General features: G+C 45.0%; 1 protein-coding gene across 1 annotated transcript in view; it reads right to left on the reverse strand.

Annotated features, from left to right (window-relative positions):
- CCDC183 (coiled-coil domain containing 183) overlaps positions 1-18,008 on the reverse strand; it is a 46,489-nt gene that overhangs the window by 4,495 nt on the left and 23,986 nt on the right. The window contains exons 2-10 of the mRNA XM_048513022.1: positions 16,076-16,185; positions 14,540-14,661; positions 10,332-10,409; positions 8,377-8,544; positions 7,311-7,415; positions 5,171-5,293; positions 4,535-4,663; positions 4,108-4,165; positions 3,078-3,178 (exon numbers count right to left, since the gene is read on the reverse strand). Coding sequence (XP_048368979.1) covers positions 3,078-3,178; positions 4,108-4,165; positions 4,535-4,663; positions 5,171-5,293; positions 7,311-7,415; positions 8,377-8,544; positions 10,332-10,409; positions 14,540-14,661; positions 16,076-16,185 — 994 coding nt within the window. The remainder of the gene's footprint in view (positions 1-3,077; positions 3,179-4,107; positions 4,166-4,534; positions 4,664-5,170; positions 5,294-7,310; positions 7,416-8,376; positions 8,545-10,331; positions 10,410-14,539; positions 14,662-16,075; positions 16,186-18,008) is intronic.

Consider the following 18,008-nt stretch of genomic DNA (forward strand, 5'->3'; position numbering starts at 1 on the left):
TGAAATTCAGTTCTTATAAACTGAGAGAGAATTTGGATATCAAGGTGTCAGATTTGGTGGGGGGGGGGGTTGAAGCACAGACTATATAAGGGCCTTGATATGTATTATTATAAATGGACAACAGTATTATATCGATATACAACTGTTAGGGCTGTGCCACTTCACCCCCCCCCCCAAAAAAAAAGTGGTAATTTTTTTTCTCAAATCCCCAGGTTCACTCAAATAAATACAGTTCCCAGAGATCTTTGGGAAAAGCAAATGGCTGTTAAAGCAGTCTGCCATGGGGATCCAGTGTGTTTAAAATAATAGGCAGCTAGCTTTCTTTGGCCCCCTACATTCCTCTGAGCAATCCAATCGCTACCCAGCAGCAGTGGCGTAGTGGTTAAGAGCAGGTGCATTCTAATCTGGAGGAACCAGGTTTGATTCCCCACTCGGCTGCCTGAGCTGTGGAGGTTTATCTGGGGAATTCAGATTAGCCTGAACACTCCAACACACACCAACTGGGTGACCTTGGACTAGTCCAGGGATGTAGGTATAGATTTTTTAGGGGGAGGTCGGGGGGGGCCACACCCCCACCCACTCCTAGGGCATGGCCACACCTCCCCAAGCCCCGCCCCCAGCCTAGCGCTCATAAAAGCAGCTCCAAGGCTAGGGATGGCAGACTCCCCCGCCCTGCCCTCCCCTGCCCCCAACCAGCTGAGCTCCCAGCCGTCAGCTGGCAGTTCCTTCTGCCTTCCCCTCTGGGCAGAGGCATAGAGGGAAAATGGAGCCCGGTGCAAAATCTGAGCCCCCCCCCTCCCCCCCCGGGCAGCTGCTGTGATGCTGGAATCCACCCCCAAACAGCATCACTTTCAGTGGTGTTTAAACTAGAGAGCCCAAATTCTCCTTTTAAATCCACCTTAAAGGGAGAATCTGGGGTCCCCAGTTAAATAACATTGAAAGTGATGCTGTTTTGGGGTGGATTATCCCCCACCGTGAAACAGCATCACTTCAATGTGGCGTAGTGGTTAAAAGCAGGTGCATTCTAATTTGGAGGAACCGGGTTTGATTCCCTGCTCTGCTGCTTGAGCTGTGGAGGCTTATCTGGGGAATTCACAGGCCAGCTGGGTGACCTTGAGCTAGTCACAGCTTTTCGGAGCTCTCTCAGCCCCACCCGCCTCACAGGGTGTTTGTTGTGAGGGGGGAAGGTCAAGGAGATTGCAAGCTCCTTTGAGTCTCCTACAGGAGAGAAAGGGAGGATATAAATCCCAACTCTTCTTCTAAACTGAGGACCTCAGATTCTCCCTTTAAATCCATGCCGAAAGGGGTGGATAAAAAAGGAGAATCTGGGGAAATTTGGGGGGCGCCTGCTGTCAGGGGTGCAATTGTTAAGCTAGAAGCACCAAACTTTTAGGGTATCTTTAGGAGGCTCTCCTAATGATACCACCCAGGTTTGGTGAAGTTTGGTTCAGGGGGTCCAAGTTATGGACCCTCAAAGGTGTAGCCCCTTCTCCTATTACCTCCCATTGGAAAAATGGGGGATGGGGCACCCCCTTTGAAAGTCCATAGCTTTGGAACTCTTGGACCAAACTTCACAAAACCTGGGTTGTATCAGTAAGAGACTCTCCTGATGATACCTCTCAGGTTTGGTGAAATTTAGTTCAGAGTGTCCAAAGTTATGGACCCTCAAATGTGTAGCCCCCATCTTCTATTAGCTCCCATTGAAAACAATGGAGGATGGGGGCACCCCCTTTGGGAGTCCATAGCTTTGGACTCCCTGGACCAAACTTCACAAAACCTGGGTGGTATCAGTAAGAGACTCTCCTGATGATACCTCCCAGGTTTGGTGAAGTTTGGTTCAGGGGGTCAAAAGTTATGGACCCTCAAAGGTGAAGCCCCCTATTAGCTCCCATTGGAAACAATGGAGGATGGGGGCACCCCCTTTGGGAGTCCTTAGCTTTGGACCCCCTGGACCAAACTTCACAAAACCTGGGTAATATCATCAGGAGATTCCCCCAAACAATCCCTGAAAGTTTGGTGCTGCTAGCCTAAACAATTCGCCCCCTGCAGGCCAAAAACCGAAAAACAGTAAAAATGCTTTTAAAAACCCACAAATGGGTGGGCGGAGCTTCGGACATGAGTGAGGGGGGTTTGAACCCGAGGAACCCCCCCCCCCTTACCTACGTGCTTGGACTAGTCACAGTTCTTCTGAGATCTCTCAGCCCCACCTACCTCACAGGTTTGTTTGAGGGGGGGAAGGGAAAGGAGTTTGTAAGCCCCTTTGAGTCTCCTTTCAGGAGAGAAAAGGGGGGTATAAATGTTCCAGCTCTTCTTCTTTTCCATTTTTATCTGAGCACCTCAGTAAAGCCACAACATGGCTCAACTGGAAAAGAAAAAAAGCCATTTAAAGGGTCAAAAGACGAAGGATTAGAGGCTCCACCCGCAGCCATCCTACAGTTCCTTCTTTGAACCAAAGATCCACAAGTTGGGCTCAGAATTACTGTAACATTGTGCGGATATTCCCATTTCAGTCAGAAGCTTTTGGTGTTCTGTGGGTGGGGGGCAACTTCCTCAGAAAGCCTCCCTAAACAGAAAGTTATTGAGGTATATCTGAGCTATTTAACATTTTTACATTGTGCCGACAAGGCATGCAAGATATCAGCACTTAAGACTAAATGAGAAGTCCAAAAACCATAATAAGACCCTGACCAGGTGGAGGAGTGAAGTAGTATTGACTTTCTCGATAAATCCCCATTCAGCAATTTTATGTTGGGTTCTCAGTTTGAAGTTCTGTGCAGGAGAATAGTGACTTTTAGATACAGAATGGCCCGGAGGACTAAAATGTTTGACTACCGATTTCCAAATACCACCCTTTTTAATGTCAGATTTGTATCAATTTATCTTTTTGCAGAGGGACTGACCTGTTCGTCCAATGTAAAGAGTAAATGCCATTATACTCTCTACACTGGACAAAATAAGTCAGTCATTGGGCAAAAGAATATTTTCCATTTTTAAGATGCTGCTGGGCTCCTGCTTGATTTTGCTGAATGTACAACATCACGTCAGAACTTAGCCCAGCTGTCGTGGAACTACCGTACCCAAAGATGCGAACACTGGACTGCGCTCTTGATCTTTTCCACCTCGCTCAACACCAGACCTTCGTACTCAACCTGAGCCTTGGAAACATCTAGTTTTGTACCTGAAAAGCAGTAAGATGTCAAGAAATAAGTCAGATGCCCGAGCTATGCATCCCAAGATGTTTTAGGCAAGTCCAGTTCCCAGTTTGGGGGAGTAACAGTCATTTCAATATTTTAATTACTGCTCTTCTTCCTGAGAGGTAATGGTGATACCCAGGGCTCTTCCCTCATCCATTGTTATCTTTACAACAACCCTGTGAGTTAGGCTGGGCAAGAGCAATTGGCCCAAGGTCACCCAGTGAGTTTCATGGCGGAGGAGGATTTCCCTAGTTCTAATCTGACACTTTGTCCTCCATGCCACGCTGGCAAGTCATAGGGAACATACACAACATTTGCTTAGAAAGATGTAGAGCCTCCTGAGGAAAGAAGGCGATAACAATGCTTTCATACTCCTTTAAGTCCGTGAGCACCTGCATCACAAAGAAAGCAAGAAAGAAAGAAAGAAAGAAAGAAAGAAAGAAAGAAAGAAAGAAAGAAAGAAAGAAAGAAAGAAAGAAAGAAAGAAAGAAAGAAAGAAAGAAAGAAAGAAAGAAAGAAAGAAAGAAAGAAAGAAAGAAAGAAAGAAAAGTTCACAAGAGTTGTGCTCTACTGCCCCTAGGCCAGAGTTGGACACCCCTGCCCTAGGCACTGCACCCATCATGAAGTGGGAGTTTGCCCTGGAAGCCCCTGAGACATCATAGGAGCCTCTGGGTCAATTTCCTATTCCCAATCAGAGCAGCAGGGGCAAGTGGCACTGGATGGCAGAGAGACTGCTGGGCTATCACCAGTGCTGTACTTTGCAAACTCTTAATGTTAGAAAATGCAAAGCAAAGTGGCTGGGCTACGAGAGACAGAAACATCAGCCCTTCTAGCTTGATCTTTGTGATCCAGGAGGATCAGAAGTCCTGGGGAGGGATCTTTTTTGAGCCTGGATCTCAAACAGCATTCTTACCTTTTGCTTCGAAGCCCACCAGGGAGGGAAAATCCATAGTGAGATCACGCCGGCCCAGCTGCAAAATTATTAGAAGTGAACATCTGCATTAAACGGAAGTAAAGGCAGTCACTTCTACAAACCAAAGGACTAACCAAAAAAAAAACCCCAGGAAGAGCCCATTGGTCTGGAGATGAAATTTTTGTTAATTCGACATTACGCCACTCTCCCCTGCCTATTTCCATCAACGGCCAGCCAGATACCTAAGCAGGGCATTATAGCAACATCCCTCCCTTGCCTTTGCCTCCCCACATAGCCAGCACTCAGATATACTGCCTCTAAACATGGAGGCTGCATTTAGGGGCACAGCTTGATCATTTTTTAAAATTACTAGCTCATTTGTTACAACAAAGCAGCACACTCTGCACACTACCCAGCAACAACTCACCGTCCTTCTGTGTCTGTCACCGGTGTCCTTGGCATGGATCCTTTCTATCTGTTTCAACTGGGTGCTGATTGAATTGTCCCTGAACTTTTTCTCAGCAATTAACTCAGACTCTGTATTTAGCATGTCTTCCTGCAAACATCATGGCAAAGGTTTGGAGAGGTGGGGGGTGGGAAGAGGCAAGGGACAATGTCTGCATGTTAGGAAACACTATATTTCACACCGTTATCACAGCCACATCTCTCTCCATCCATAGTATCCCTCAAGGAGTTTAAGTTGAGCCATTGACCCAATTCACAGTTCCAATTGGGGGTGCAAGATGATGATGGCATCAAACGAATAAATAAATATTGCAAGGATTACCCAGATAACATATATAGCTAATTGTTATATAAATACATTTCACAGTATGCCATATACATATGCTTATAAACTTTCACATACTCTGTAATCCTTTCAGCATGCTTGTAATCAGATCAATTTGCATATTTCAGATGCAGAGAGAGCAATCATATCTAATGCACTTTTACCTCATGTATCTGTTCCTGTGGCACAGTGCGGATTTGAACCTGGGTGTCCCAGACCCTTGTCTGACAGTCTAACCTCCATGTTGCAGAGGGCTCACAGTTTGGATTTTACCTTGGCAGCTTCCATGGCTTCTGTCGCGTCTATGGACATTAGATGCATGCCATTGAGTTCCTCTTCATAGACCTCCACCATATGGTCCAGGCTGTCCAATAGAACAGGTAACTGAGCCACTTCCTGGGGGCAAAGACAGAAGTGGCCTGATATTTTGGGCAATTTCACACATGCATGTTGATCACTCATGGAATACAACATCACATAGACCCACTCCACACATGCAGAATAACGCACTTTCAATCCACTTTCACAATTGTATGTTGCTATTCCACACAGCTGCAAAGTGCCTTGAAAGTGAATTAAAAATTGCATTATTCTACATGTGCGGAACGAGCCAAAGAGATGTCCTCAGAAAAGCCATCTCACTCAGAGAAATGCATAAAGGTTCTTTCACATTATTTTCCTTTTGAACATGGGGAAACTGTTTGACAGTACTGGTTCTGGTGTGTTTTCTGGGCTGTGTGGCCGTGGTCTGGCAAATCTTGTTCATAACGTTTCACCTGCATCTGTGGCTGGCATCTTCAGAGGTGTATGTGTGAAACAGACTTTTCTCTGTGATACACCTCTGAAGATGCCAGCCACAGATGCAGGTGAAATGTTAGGAACAAGATCCACCAGACCACGGCCTCACAGCCCAGAAAACCCATTAGAACCAGTTGAATCCGGCCATGAAAGCCTTAGACGATACATTGTTTGGCAGTAGATTCGTGGCCGAATAAGCCTGTGGAGCATGTTTGGAATTCAGCTCAAAAAGATGTGAAGGCAGCAGCCATATGCACAACGGAACTTGATTTTTAGCAAGGCCTTTGATACGGTGCCCAATGACATTTTTGTGAGTAAACTGGAAAGATGTGGACTAGAAAATGCAACTGTTAGATGGATTTGTAATTGGTTGACTGGCCGAACACAAAGAATGCTTATCAATGGCTCATTTTTACCCTGGAGAGAAATGAATAATGGAGTGCCACAGGGTTCTATCCTGGGCCCAGTGCTATTCAATATTTTTATCAATGACTTGGATAATAAAACAGAGGGCATGTTAATCAAAGTTGCAAATGATACTAAATTAGGAGAGGTAACTAAAACCCTGGAGGACAGGGGAAGGATTCAAAATGACTTGGACAGATAAGAGAGCTGGGCCAAAACTAACAAAATGAATTTCAACAGAGATAAATGTAAGATGCTACACTTAAGACAGAAAAAAATGATATAGGATGGGAGACACCTAGCTTGACAACACTACATGTGAAAGGGATCTGGGAGTTTTAGTAGACCACCAACTGAACATGAGTCAGCAGTGTGATATGGCAGCCAAGAAAACCAATGCAATTCTGGGATGCATCAATAGGAGTATAGTGTCTAGATCCAGAGAAGTAATTGTACCACTCTACTCTGCATTGGTCAGACCTCACCTACAGTACTGTGTTCAGTTCTGGGCACCACAATATAAGGAGTATATTGACAAGCTGGAACGTGTCCACAGGAGGGCAACCAAAATAGTAAAAGGTCTGGAATCCATGCCCTACGAAGAGAGGCTTCGGGAGCTGGGGATGTTTAGTCTGGAGAAGCGAAGGTTAAGGGGGGACATGATAGCTATGTTTAAATATTTGAACGGATGCCATGTCAAAGAGGGAGCAAGCTTGTTTTCTACTGCCTCAGAGACTAGGACATGGAGTAATGGATTCAAAGTTTAGGAAAAGAGATTCCACCTAAACATTAGGAAGAACTTTATGACTGTCAGGGCTGTTCGACAGTGGAATTCACTGCCTTGGAGAGTGGTCTCCTTCTTCGGAGGTTTTTAAACAGAGGCTGGATGAACATATGTCAGGAGTGCTTTGATTGTGTGCTCATGCATGGCAGGGGGTTGGACTTGATGGCCCTTGTGGTCCCTTCCAACACTATGATTCTATGATTCTAACTGGATGAGATCAAAGCTCCATCTTGTCCAGCTTACCATTGACAACAGTGGCCAGTCAAATGCTCACTAGCAGGAAGCTGAATCATGTTTCCATGGCAAAGCAGAGATTTGAACTTGGATCTCCCAGATCCTAGTCCAACCATCTGACCACTATGTTGCAGATGGCACACAAATCCCGCTCTTATCAGTCCAAAGTTCCTTGCAAAAAACCCCACTCACCTCTCTCAGCAAATCCAGCATCTTCATGTACAAGGTGTGGGCCTTCTGTCCGGTGCCAATTTTCACTAGCATCTTCTCAATATCATTCTCCAGCTGACGGATTTGCTGCAGTGCAGGAAAAGCCAGAAAGCACAAGGCAGTCCTGGAAAGATCTATTACTTTCTGATATCCTGCCCTTCCTGAAGGAAGCTCAGGAGGGATACATCGTTCTCGCTCCTTCATTCTATCCTCACAACAGCCCAGGGAGGTAGGTCACCCAGCAAGCTTCATGGCCAAGTAGTGGATTTGAGCTGTCTCCCCCTGTCCTGGTTCAATGCCGCAATCACTATCCCACACCGGGTCTCCAAAACAAGGGCATACACTTTAAATGTGTTAATTAGTTAAAGGAGTTTGAACAGATGGACACCCCTGCCATAGACAGAGGGCCAGTGGTGAGATCCAAAAATTTTAGTAACAGGTTCCCATGGTGGTGGGATTCAAACTATGGCGTAGTGCCAATGGGTCTGGGTGGGGCACGACGGGGGCGTGGCTGGGCATTCTGGGGTTGGGGCATTCCTGGGTATGGCTGTGGCAAGGACGCAGCCGCTGCACCGCTCCTTGGGCGGGAAACGAATGCACACAGGCGCAGGCTGCCACGCACGCCGGTGCACCTCCTGCTAGACTGTTTCAAGTTCTGTGCGCTACTGCTGAGAGGAGGGCGTAACTAAGGCAAAAATCATGTGGCAAAATCACCCATTAGTAACCCCCTCTCGGCATACACAAATAATTAGTAACCTACTCTCGGGAACCTGTGAGAACCTGCTGGATCCCACCTCTGCAAAGGGCTGACAAACAGTGCCATGCCTAGGCCCACCTGGAGAGTTGATGGCAGAGAGGCCTTCTGATTCACAGCTCAATCTCAGAGCATCCATGCTGTGTGTAATGATTACTTGAGCGGTGTAATTTTTAGAACAAGCGAGCAACGTGGTTCCATGGCACAGGCCCAGAATATTCTCCAGAGACCACATCCCACAGTTTCCCTGCCCACCTTCGCCACTGCTCGCAACCCATCTTACGCCAGTCCCACCTGCAACTGGACCTGGACCTCAGGGCTGGCATTTTCAAACTCCGTCATTTTTTTCAATCTCAGCTTCATCTCTTCAATGATCCCCCCCCTCCTCCTGACTTCATACAACAAGAGGTTATGGACGTTTATCCGATCAAAGATGTAAGTGCTCAGAAGCTCTCGGGCTCTCTGTCAGGGAGCAAAGGGACAAAGAAACGGCATAAGACAAAAATGTTGTAATCCTGTTCCCTCTGCCTTTCTGACCACTGATCACCTGCCACAAGCATTGGCTAGCTGTTATAGTTGTGAAGGGCACAACTGAGGGATTTCCTCTGGACAATTCCAAAGCTTTGTTTTATTTAAAACATTTTTACCTTGTCTGAAAAGATCACAATTATAGTACATTTGGATGCTGTGAAGGGGTGTGTTTTCCATGCCTTGCCCACATTGACACCATTTTCTTTCGCTCAGTTGTAGCCACTCCCCACAACACACACCAAAAGTTTTTTCAAGCTTAAAATAATCTGTAATAGCTATATCACTTCACTATAGAATGATAACAATGTATTGAAACTGAGCTTTCCTTTTTGTTTTAACCCTCCCTCCCCCCAGGAGGTAAGGGAAAAGGTCTACACATTTACCCTTAAAAGCCTGCAGCCCAAAGGGTTATACTTGCTTTTTCTTTCAGTGAGAGCTGGGAACTAGTACACTGTGGCAATAAATCAGGGGTCCCCAACCTTTTCAAGTCTGCAGGCATCTGGCTGATTTCTTAAGTGACCATTTTAGTAACAAAGTCCAGCACAGGCACCCAAGCCTCCAAAGGAACTGCAGGCAAATACAGTCATCACAGAAGACACTTACTTTGTAGCCTACTTTTATCACTGGACTGGCAACTAGCAGGCCAGAAAGTTCCTTGTGGGGGCAGGGCTGAATTTGGTCCAGGGGTACCTTTGGCTAACCCTTCCCCAAGGTCAACTCCAATACTTTTATGATGATGCTTCAGGACTGAAGCATAAGGTGTGCCTGTTCTGTTGAGGATGCTCCAGCCATGTGACTGTCTATACCTGCCAGTGTGTGGATGGGCACGTTAAAGCAGAGGGTCAGTCCAAGATGGCATTGGTGGTGGATAGGACTGATATACAGAAGGGTCCTACCAGTAGCAATTTGCCACAGATCTTGTCCTCTTTTTGGAAAACCCCTTGAAGAAGCCTCTTGATGAAATGCATAGAGAATTTGGGTGATATTAACTGAGTAATAAAAAATATTTTTGCTTTATTTTTCACCATCAGCCTTGGCCTTATTTTTTTATCTCCACATATGCACCAGCAACATCATCTTGGACTGACCCTCTACTAGAACCTGCTTGTTCACACAGCAGCCAGAATGGGAAGGATCTAGAAATATCTGTCTTCCTCCTAGGCAGAACTGGGCTCACTACAGCAAAACGGCCAGCACTAGAACATCTCTGGGCTAGACCTAAGAAAGGACAGCCCAGAAAAGGGTTAATGGCTTATATCACAGGTGTCAAACTTGCGGCCCTCCAGATGTTCATGAACTACAGTTCCCATCAGCCCTTGCCTGTATAGCCAATGCTCATGTTGGGAGGGACTGATGGGAATTGTAGTTCATGAACATCTGGAGGGCCACAAGTTTGACACCCCTGGCTTATATAGTGAAAGATTCCATATTGTGCAATGAATTCAGGTGGCTATTTGCCACAAGGTGTCCAATTAACTCTCCCTTTGGCTTCAGGAATTTACAAGTTTCACATCTATTCAGCTACACTTTCATCAAACCCTTCCTTCAAAAAATTCAGGGTGGCCTCTTTGAACATGCCCTCCGTACAAAAGTATTAGGCTAGAAAGATAGATCACAAGATCACTGGTGAGCTTCATGGTTGGGTCAAGTTTGAACCCAAGTCCTCCCAACACTGGTCCGACATTCAATCTGCTAAAGCTCCACAGCCTCTCTCTCACCTCCATGTTTCCTTTGGGCAAAAATATTTTGAGGTGCTTCTGATCTCGGCAGGCCCGGCCGATTGTCACTTGGTCATACTGTGCGGAGAGAAGGAAAAGGAAGGAAAAGTTCATGCTCAAAAAATCTCCAAAGCTCTGGCAAGTGCAAAGAATTATTCAAGCATACACACTCTCACAACTGGGCAGGAGTTAGCCATTTTATGGGAGTGGTAACTCTGTAGGTCCTTTGGAATTGTTCAGTCCCTGCTACAGATTGGTAGCTGCAATGCCATACACCGAAAAGAAGCAGAGGGCGGGCCAGCAGCCTCCCTCCAGAGTAACAGAAAACCTGTGTCCCACTGGACACTCTCCAGCTGGAGACCCACAGAATTGAAGGAGTGTCTCTTAAGATATAGTGAAGGAACATATCATCCCATATGGAGTAACCCACCCTCAGACTTTTTAGATGCCTCCCTCCTGTAGATCAGGCCAAGATAAATCTAATACTGAGTGTTTATATAGAATTTTCAAAAGTTCACACATATATTATCTTTACAACAACCCTATTACGTAGGCCAGTATTTTAACCCACACACCCCAATACTGGCTATTTGGGAGGCTGTGGGGGAGCAGCTTGCACAAGACCACCTTTGCAATGTGTGGCTGAGATGAGATTTAACCAAATTCTTCCTCAGCCCCTATGCTATACCATCTCTCAGTACTTGGTTCTCCTTCTCTAGCAAGGCCTCAGTAGCCCAGTTTTCAGTGACCTTCTGGAGACCAACTTCTTATTTTTAGAGGTTTAGGCTAACTGGCTCATTTGTTGTTTTAAATGGTGGTGTGACTCTTAGGAGCCAGTGGTGTAGTGGTGAAGAGCAGGTGCACTCTAATCTGGGGAACAGGGTTTGATTCCCCGCTCTGCCACTTGAGTTGTGGAGGCTTATCTGGGGAACAAGATTAGCTTGTGCATTCCAACACATGCCAGCTGGGTGACCTTGTGCTAGTCACAGTTCTTCGGAGCTCTCTCAGCCCCACCCACCCCACAGGGTGTTTGGGGGGGGGGGTGAGAGAAAGGAGATTATAAATCCCTTTGAGTCTCCTTGCAGGAAAGAAAGGGGGGATATAAATCCAAACTCCTCTTCCTCTATTATTGGAATATATTTTGATTTTAAAGTCTCTTGTAGTATGGTAGGTTTTATCAACTTTCAACATAACCTGCCTTGGACCCTTCAAAATTAAGAAAACTAGGGTGCAAACTTTTTTTTTATATTATACTTTATCAGATGGGAGTTTGATGTTCAAGACAGCACTGTTCTTTCCAGAAAACACAAAATCACAACTAATTGAAAAGCAATGCTGGGCCAGACAGAAGACCTTTCCTGTGCACTGTATGGATAATCCTGGTCTTTTTTAAACAACAGTCTCAGTTGTGCTGTATGCAATCCTTACATGCCACCTACCCTGCTCCCACCTTCGCTACAGGCTCCTGAAGAGCGAAGATACATGATGACATAAGATACATACATTACATTCTTTAAATTAGGAATCTAGGATCAAACTAGATGAAATGCAGGAAGTTCTGATCAGACTGCCAATGCATTTTTTTTAACTAGAACTTGCGGTAAGCCCCATTCAGACTGAATCCATGTGAGAAGGGGGCTGGATATTCCCTGGGATTACGACTGCTCTCCAGGCAACATAGAGCAATTCACGTGGGGGAAATGCTGCTTTGGAAGGTGGACTCTCTAGCACAATCCCCCACTGAAGTTTCTCCCCTAACCCCACTATCCTCAGGCTCCCCCTTCAAAATCTCCAGGTATTTCCCAAACTTAATTTGGCAGTGTTAACCATTCTGAGTGTTAACCAGACTGAATCTAAGGCAGATTCCACATGGGCCAAAAATGGCAGTGTGAAAATGGTTTGAAAACAGTGTAAAATGATTTAAAATAGTGTAACACCATTTTCACACCACTGTTTTTGGCCCATGCAGAATCCGCCTTAGTGTGTTAACCATTCTCCCAAGCCATTTGCTCAACTCCCATTCCTCCTTCCCCAAGTTTCTATTTGTCCCATACAGAGAAAGACACCAGGAAAGCTCTGGCTACTTGGATGTTTCCTCCAAGGCAAATGGCAGCTCTGTAGGAAATAGCACAGAGGGGAGGAGTTACGTTTCCCTCTACATACATACTTAGTATTGGTGCTATGACCCCACTTTGGAGGCAGATCCTTCACATCTGCTATTTAACTCTTTAAATAAGAAATGGTGGAGATCTGAACAAGCCCCTTCCAGCATCTCAGCTGGTGTATATAAACAGGGCCAGAGTTCTTGTCTACCTGGCAGCCCTTTCAATTCAGGCCAGAGGCAAGAAAGAGTCAAAAGGTCTTATCCAAGGTCCTGATGCAGCCCAACGACCCCTTGGCTGCTATCTGTGGTGCTGGAAAACTGCCCATCCCTCCTGACTGAGTGATAACAAAACTAAAGTAGCTTATCTAATGTGTTGGACCCAAACCTGGTGATGTACACACAAAACTGGAACTTCCACAGGAATTAATGTTTGCAGTTGGATTCTGATGCTGTTCCACTGCTGAATTTATTGCTCTGGGTTTGTTGCTCAGATTCTTGCAGACCTCTGTTCACCAATGTAGCTTTACTGCAGAGATTGATTCTTGTTTTTATTGTTTTAAGTTTCATCATGGGAAGCTGCTTTGGAAGGATGTATGTTGAGAGTTTGGGGTACAGACATCGTCCTTCTCCGTTTGTAAGAGCATGAAAAGAGTTTGCCAGGATTTCCCTTTTCTTTCTGGATCTGGCGGCTTCTGAATTAGTGATAGTTTGAGTTAATGATTTTCTATGATAATTTGATTACTGATATTTTGAGTTAACGATTATCAATGTGCTAGATTTTATTAGGAAAGGATTGCAGTCCTTTTTGTTTGGGGCTACTGTGTCATATTGTCAATGTAGTTTTCATTTGGTAAACTACACCAGGCAGATGAACTAATGAATTAACTGATAAACAATGAAGGTGTTGGAAAAATAGATTTATAATGGATAATAGTGCTGCAGCATATGGAACTAACCTTTTTGCAAAATTGACTTATTTAATTATGGACATGATAAGCAGTTTTTATTTGGATAAATGATTAGGGACTGTGGTCTATACTTTTGCATATGACTTACTGTAAGTAGGATCCTATTTACGTAATTTCATGTACTGTTTAATGAGTAATGTGAACACTTAGGCTATGCTTCAGTTCTTTCTGGTGGTTCCAGATTTCTAAAAATCCTGGTGCATTGGTTACTGAATGTCCCATTTTTTGTGATTGTATTGGCTCACTATGTATAATCCACCTTGAATCTCTGTGAGACTGGGAGACTGTGAATAACTTAAATAAATAAAAAATAGGCAGAATACTGTTTTCTCATTGTATACTAGTCCCCCTTTTCATCAAAAAAATTTACTATTTTTTTTAATTTACTGTGAAATAAATTTAGGAATGAAAGAGAAGAAGTCCTATTTATCATGACTTTCTCCAACTAGGGAGTAAAAGCAGCTAAAACCGAGGCAGCTTACATAACAAGGGCATTAGGTATTTGTTAGATGCAATTAAGAATAAATGTGCACATAGACAATGTTGGACACTTAATTCTTTTCCTACAGAAATTTGAGAATGGCCTGCTTAAGAGAGCCAGCGTGGTATAGTGGTTAAGAGCAGGTGCACTCTAATCTGGAGAACTGCGTTTGATTCCCTGCTCTGCCAGTTGAGCTGTGGAGGCTTATCTGGTGAACCAGATTAGCTTGTGCACTCCAACACATGCCAGCTGGGTGATCTTGGGCTAGTCACAGTTCTACGGAGCTCTCTCAGCCCCACCTACCTCACAGGGTGTTTGTTGTGGGCGGGGGGGGGGGAGGAAAGGAGATTGTAAACTCCTTTGAGTCTCCTTGCAGGAGAGAAAAGGGGGATATAAATCCAAACTCTTCTTCTTCTTAAACTGAGTAAAGGACAAAGTGTTGGGTGAGACACGCACCCCATGCTTTTAAATGCTTGGGGACATGCAAAACTCCAGGAGCACACTTTTCCAGAGCTCAGCACCTCCACACCAGGAACTCTGCACCTACTAAATGTGTGTCTGTTTATGGACATAAGTGTCATCAAGTTGTAACCAACTTATGGACCCCCCAGCAAGAGGATTTTTCAAGACAAGCAAGTCAGCTTAACAAGATCACCTTGACTGCGAGGTTCAGGTCGTGCTTGCCATCCCGTGCAGTCACAGTCAGAAATCTGATGATGTCCCTGTTCTTATTGATAGCCTCCTGCACTGACACAGCGAACAGTTTCTTCCCTTGCTCTGACACAAAAGAAAGTGGTGGAAATTAAGACCAAATGGGCACAGCAATTAGAGGGACTCTGGAACTTATGAATATCTCTTCACCGACAATGCCAAAATGTGTAACCAATAAGAAAGAAAGGGGTCGTGGATGTCAGACCAGGATTTGGGACACCCAGATTCAACCCCACACTCTGCCATTGGAGCTTGCTGGGTGACCTTGGGTCTGTCACACACACACAGACTAACCTACCTGACATGATTATTGTGAAAATCACTTGGAGGGGAGAATGATTTAAGCCACCTGGGGACCCCACTGGGGAGACGTGAAGTACAAATGAAGTAAATAACAAAGAAGAATAAAGAGGTGGAAAACAAATGACACAGCAGAATCAGACAGAGGTGACACCAGGGGAAACTGTCACATGCACAGCCAACACATCACTGAAGTTCAGAATGACTTCTACAGAGTCCTCCATGAAGATAGTTTCAGAGGGCCTGTGTTGGTTTGCAGTGGAACACCTAGTTTTAAGTCCAGTAGCCCCTTTGAGGTCAACAAGAGTTTTGGGGGTAAGTTTTTCACAGTCAAAGCTACCTTTGACTCTTGAGAACTGGGTATCTCCGATGAAGAGAGCAATGACTCTGAAAGGCTCATACCCTGAAAATCTTGCTGGTCTCTTAGGTGGTACCAGACTGGAATCTAGCTGTTCTCCAAAGTCCTAAGCAACCACTGTAGAAGCAGGAGAAACTTTGGCCTTTGGCTACTGGGTCACACTAGCAAACAGTTTGCTTACTGCTATGAAAGTCTTAAATGAGCAGGGGCCCATTCAAAGCACAGCATCTCTAGCATCCTGGGAAATTTCTGTGTATTCTATATCTCTGATTATTTCTCCTCTACCAAGCCTCAGAAATTATTTCTCCTCTACCAAGCCTTTTAGTGTATTTTAACGATTATTAACATTGTATGAATTGTATGAATTTTTATGCTGTACACTGGCCAGAGCACTTCAGGGATGGGGCGGTATAGAAACCAAATACATTCATGCATACATGCATACATGCATACATGCATACATGCCAACCTCCAGGTGGTAGCTAGAGATCTCCTGAGACTACAGCTGATCTCCAGGTGACAGAAACCAGTTCACCTGGCCACCTTGGAAGGTGGATTCGACAGCATTATGCCCTATTGAAGTCTCTCCCCAAACTCCACCTTCCTCAAGTTCCATCCCCAAAATCTCAAAATATTTCCCAACACAGAATTGACAACCTTCACCAAGTCTGTTTCTTTTAAAGGAGACCACTGGTGTCTCTGTGGCCAATTAAACGAGGCTGTCTGCTTACAGAACCATGCAAAAGGTGTTACCATTTCTACAGAGAATCTTATTTTTTTAAGTGCATTAATCCAGAAAGTCACAAAAGCAGGCAGGATTACCTTGCACAGCAAAAATTTTCTGCATTTGTTCAATCTGCTCCTTAATGTCTTTTTGTCTGTGGAGATTCATGGTGATCATGTTTGAATGCCTCCAGCTGATGCCTGGAAACCTGTGAAGAAGAAGAGAGTAAGATATGTCATCATAATAATACATTTTATTTATTCTCCAGCAAAGCTGGGCTCAGGGTGGCTTACAACAGTGAATAAAACATACATACAAATGAACATTTAAATTTAAATCCACTGTCTAACGTTACATGTCAGTAATATTAAAACATTTCCAGATTGCTGCTAGTCCTGAAGATATTCTTTTGGGGAGACGGTCCAGTCCAGTATCATACAGTAAACTAGAAAAATACACCACCAAAGAATATAAGAGGGAAGAAGGAAGCAGAGCGGGTGGGGGGAGACCAGGCTGTGATTTTCACCATCGCTGTCCTGGTTCAAACCTGGTACAATATCTAAGTCCTGCAGGCCCTGCAGAATTATGCAAGATCTCACAGGACACAGGTTTCACTCCACAAAGAGTTCCACCCCGTTGCAGCCAGGGATGAAAAGGTGAAATAGAAGATGAACCCCCTGATCTAAGCCTTAGATTAACCCCTTGACCAAGCCACAGGACATCTATCTTTGAAGGATTTAATTTCAGTTGGGTCTGTTTTAACCACCTCATCCTGGCCTCTCAAAGGCTACGTACGGTGGCTTAGGTTGCCCAGGACAGTTTGATCCCACTGAAAGCCACCCATTGCGTGAAGATAATGGAGCTTGTTGTCATCAGCATATGCCTGGGTGAGCAACCCAGCCATTGAACTCCTGTTTATTTTGGGTGAGGGGGCGTATATAAATGTTAACCAGCATTGGGAAGAGGATCACTCCTTGCAGGACTCCACATACCAAAAGGTAACGCTTTGAGATCGTCTCCCTGAATGCCACTCTCTGTCCCCAACCTTGGAGAGATAAATCATTGGAGGCCGGTCTCACAAGTCCAGCAAAATCAATAACCTGCATGAAGCCGTGGACCAACTGCTCATGGTCTGATCCCTGTCAAATGCTCACTGAAAGATTCGTGACTTGTGCCATGTTGGCTCACCTCAATTCAGCTGCATATGGAGGTCGTCCATCAGGGTGACCAGCACAGCCTCTGTCCCGTGGCCAGGCTGACTGATGGATTCTGAGCAATGGCCAATTATGCACAGCACAAACAAGATGTTCTGAGGATGCTTTTAAAAAGGCATCTTGGGGAGGAACTCCACACAGCTTTTCTCCCAAGATGTCCTCAGAACACCTTATTTCAGCTTGAGACGTCCTATTTTGTGGGTGCAAAACTACCAACATTTTTTTACCCCAAGCTGTCTGCAAGTCATCTTCTGTTGCTCTGCAGAGCTCAGGGGCTGAGGAGATGTCTTATTTTTCTCACCCGGCCATTAAAGCTTTTGTCAGTTTCCTCCATCCAACATTTTATGGTGCTGCAGAGACTTTCAGTCCGACTGAAACCTTGTTGAAGGTCTTCTCAGGACATTTGCCCGGTAGGCTCCTCCCAGCCCCAAAAGTACATGGTTGTACTCAGCTCATTCTGCCGTTTCTGGCAATATATAGTTTTCCCTTTAAAAAAATAATTCTGATGAGCTGTCTTCAAAGTCCAGCTAGCAGCCCAAGTGTCCTCAATCCACAAGGTGGCAGATGAAGACCTAGGTGTCACATTGAAATTGGTACTTCGTTAGTGCAATCGTCCCCAAAGGGGGGAAACTGACTGTCAAACACACTAGGCTAGGGAAGCAGTGGAATTCTCTGGGCTCCCCTGATAGTCGAAAACAGTAGAGGAGATTAGAAATGACATCCCCAACAACATCCACAAAGCTCCAGGCACAGCTGAACAGATGCCAGCCGACAGAAGTAAATCCAACCAAGTACAAAGCTTAATAGTTACCTTAAC

Source organism: Sphaerodactylus townsendi, linkage group LG12 (assembly GCF_021028975.2).
Source record: "Sphaerodactylus townsendi isolate TG3544 linkage group LG12, MPM_Stown_v2.3, whole genome shotgun sequence".
Classification (NCBI taxonomy): Eukaryota; Metazoa; Chordata; class Lepidosauria; order Squamata; family Sphaerodactylidae; genus Sphaerodactylus; species Sphaerodactylus townsendi.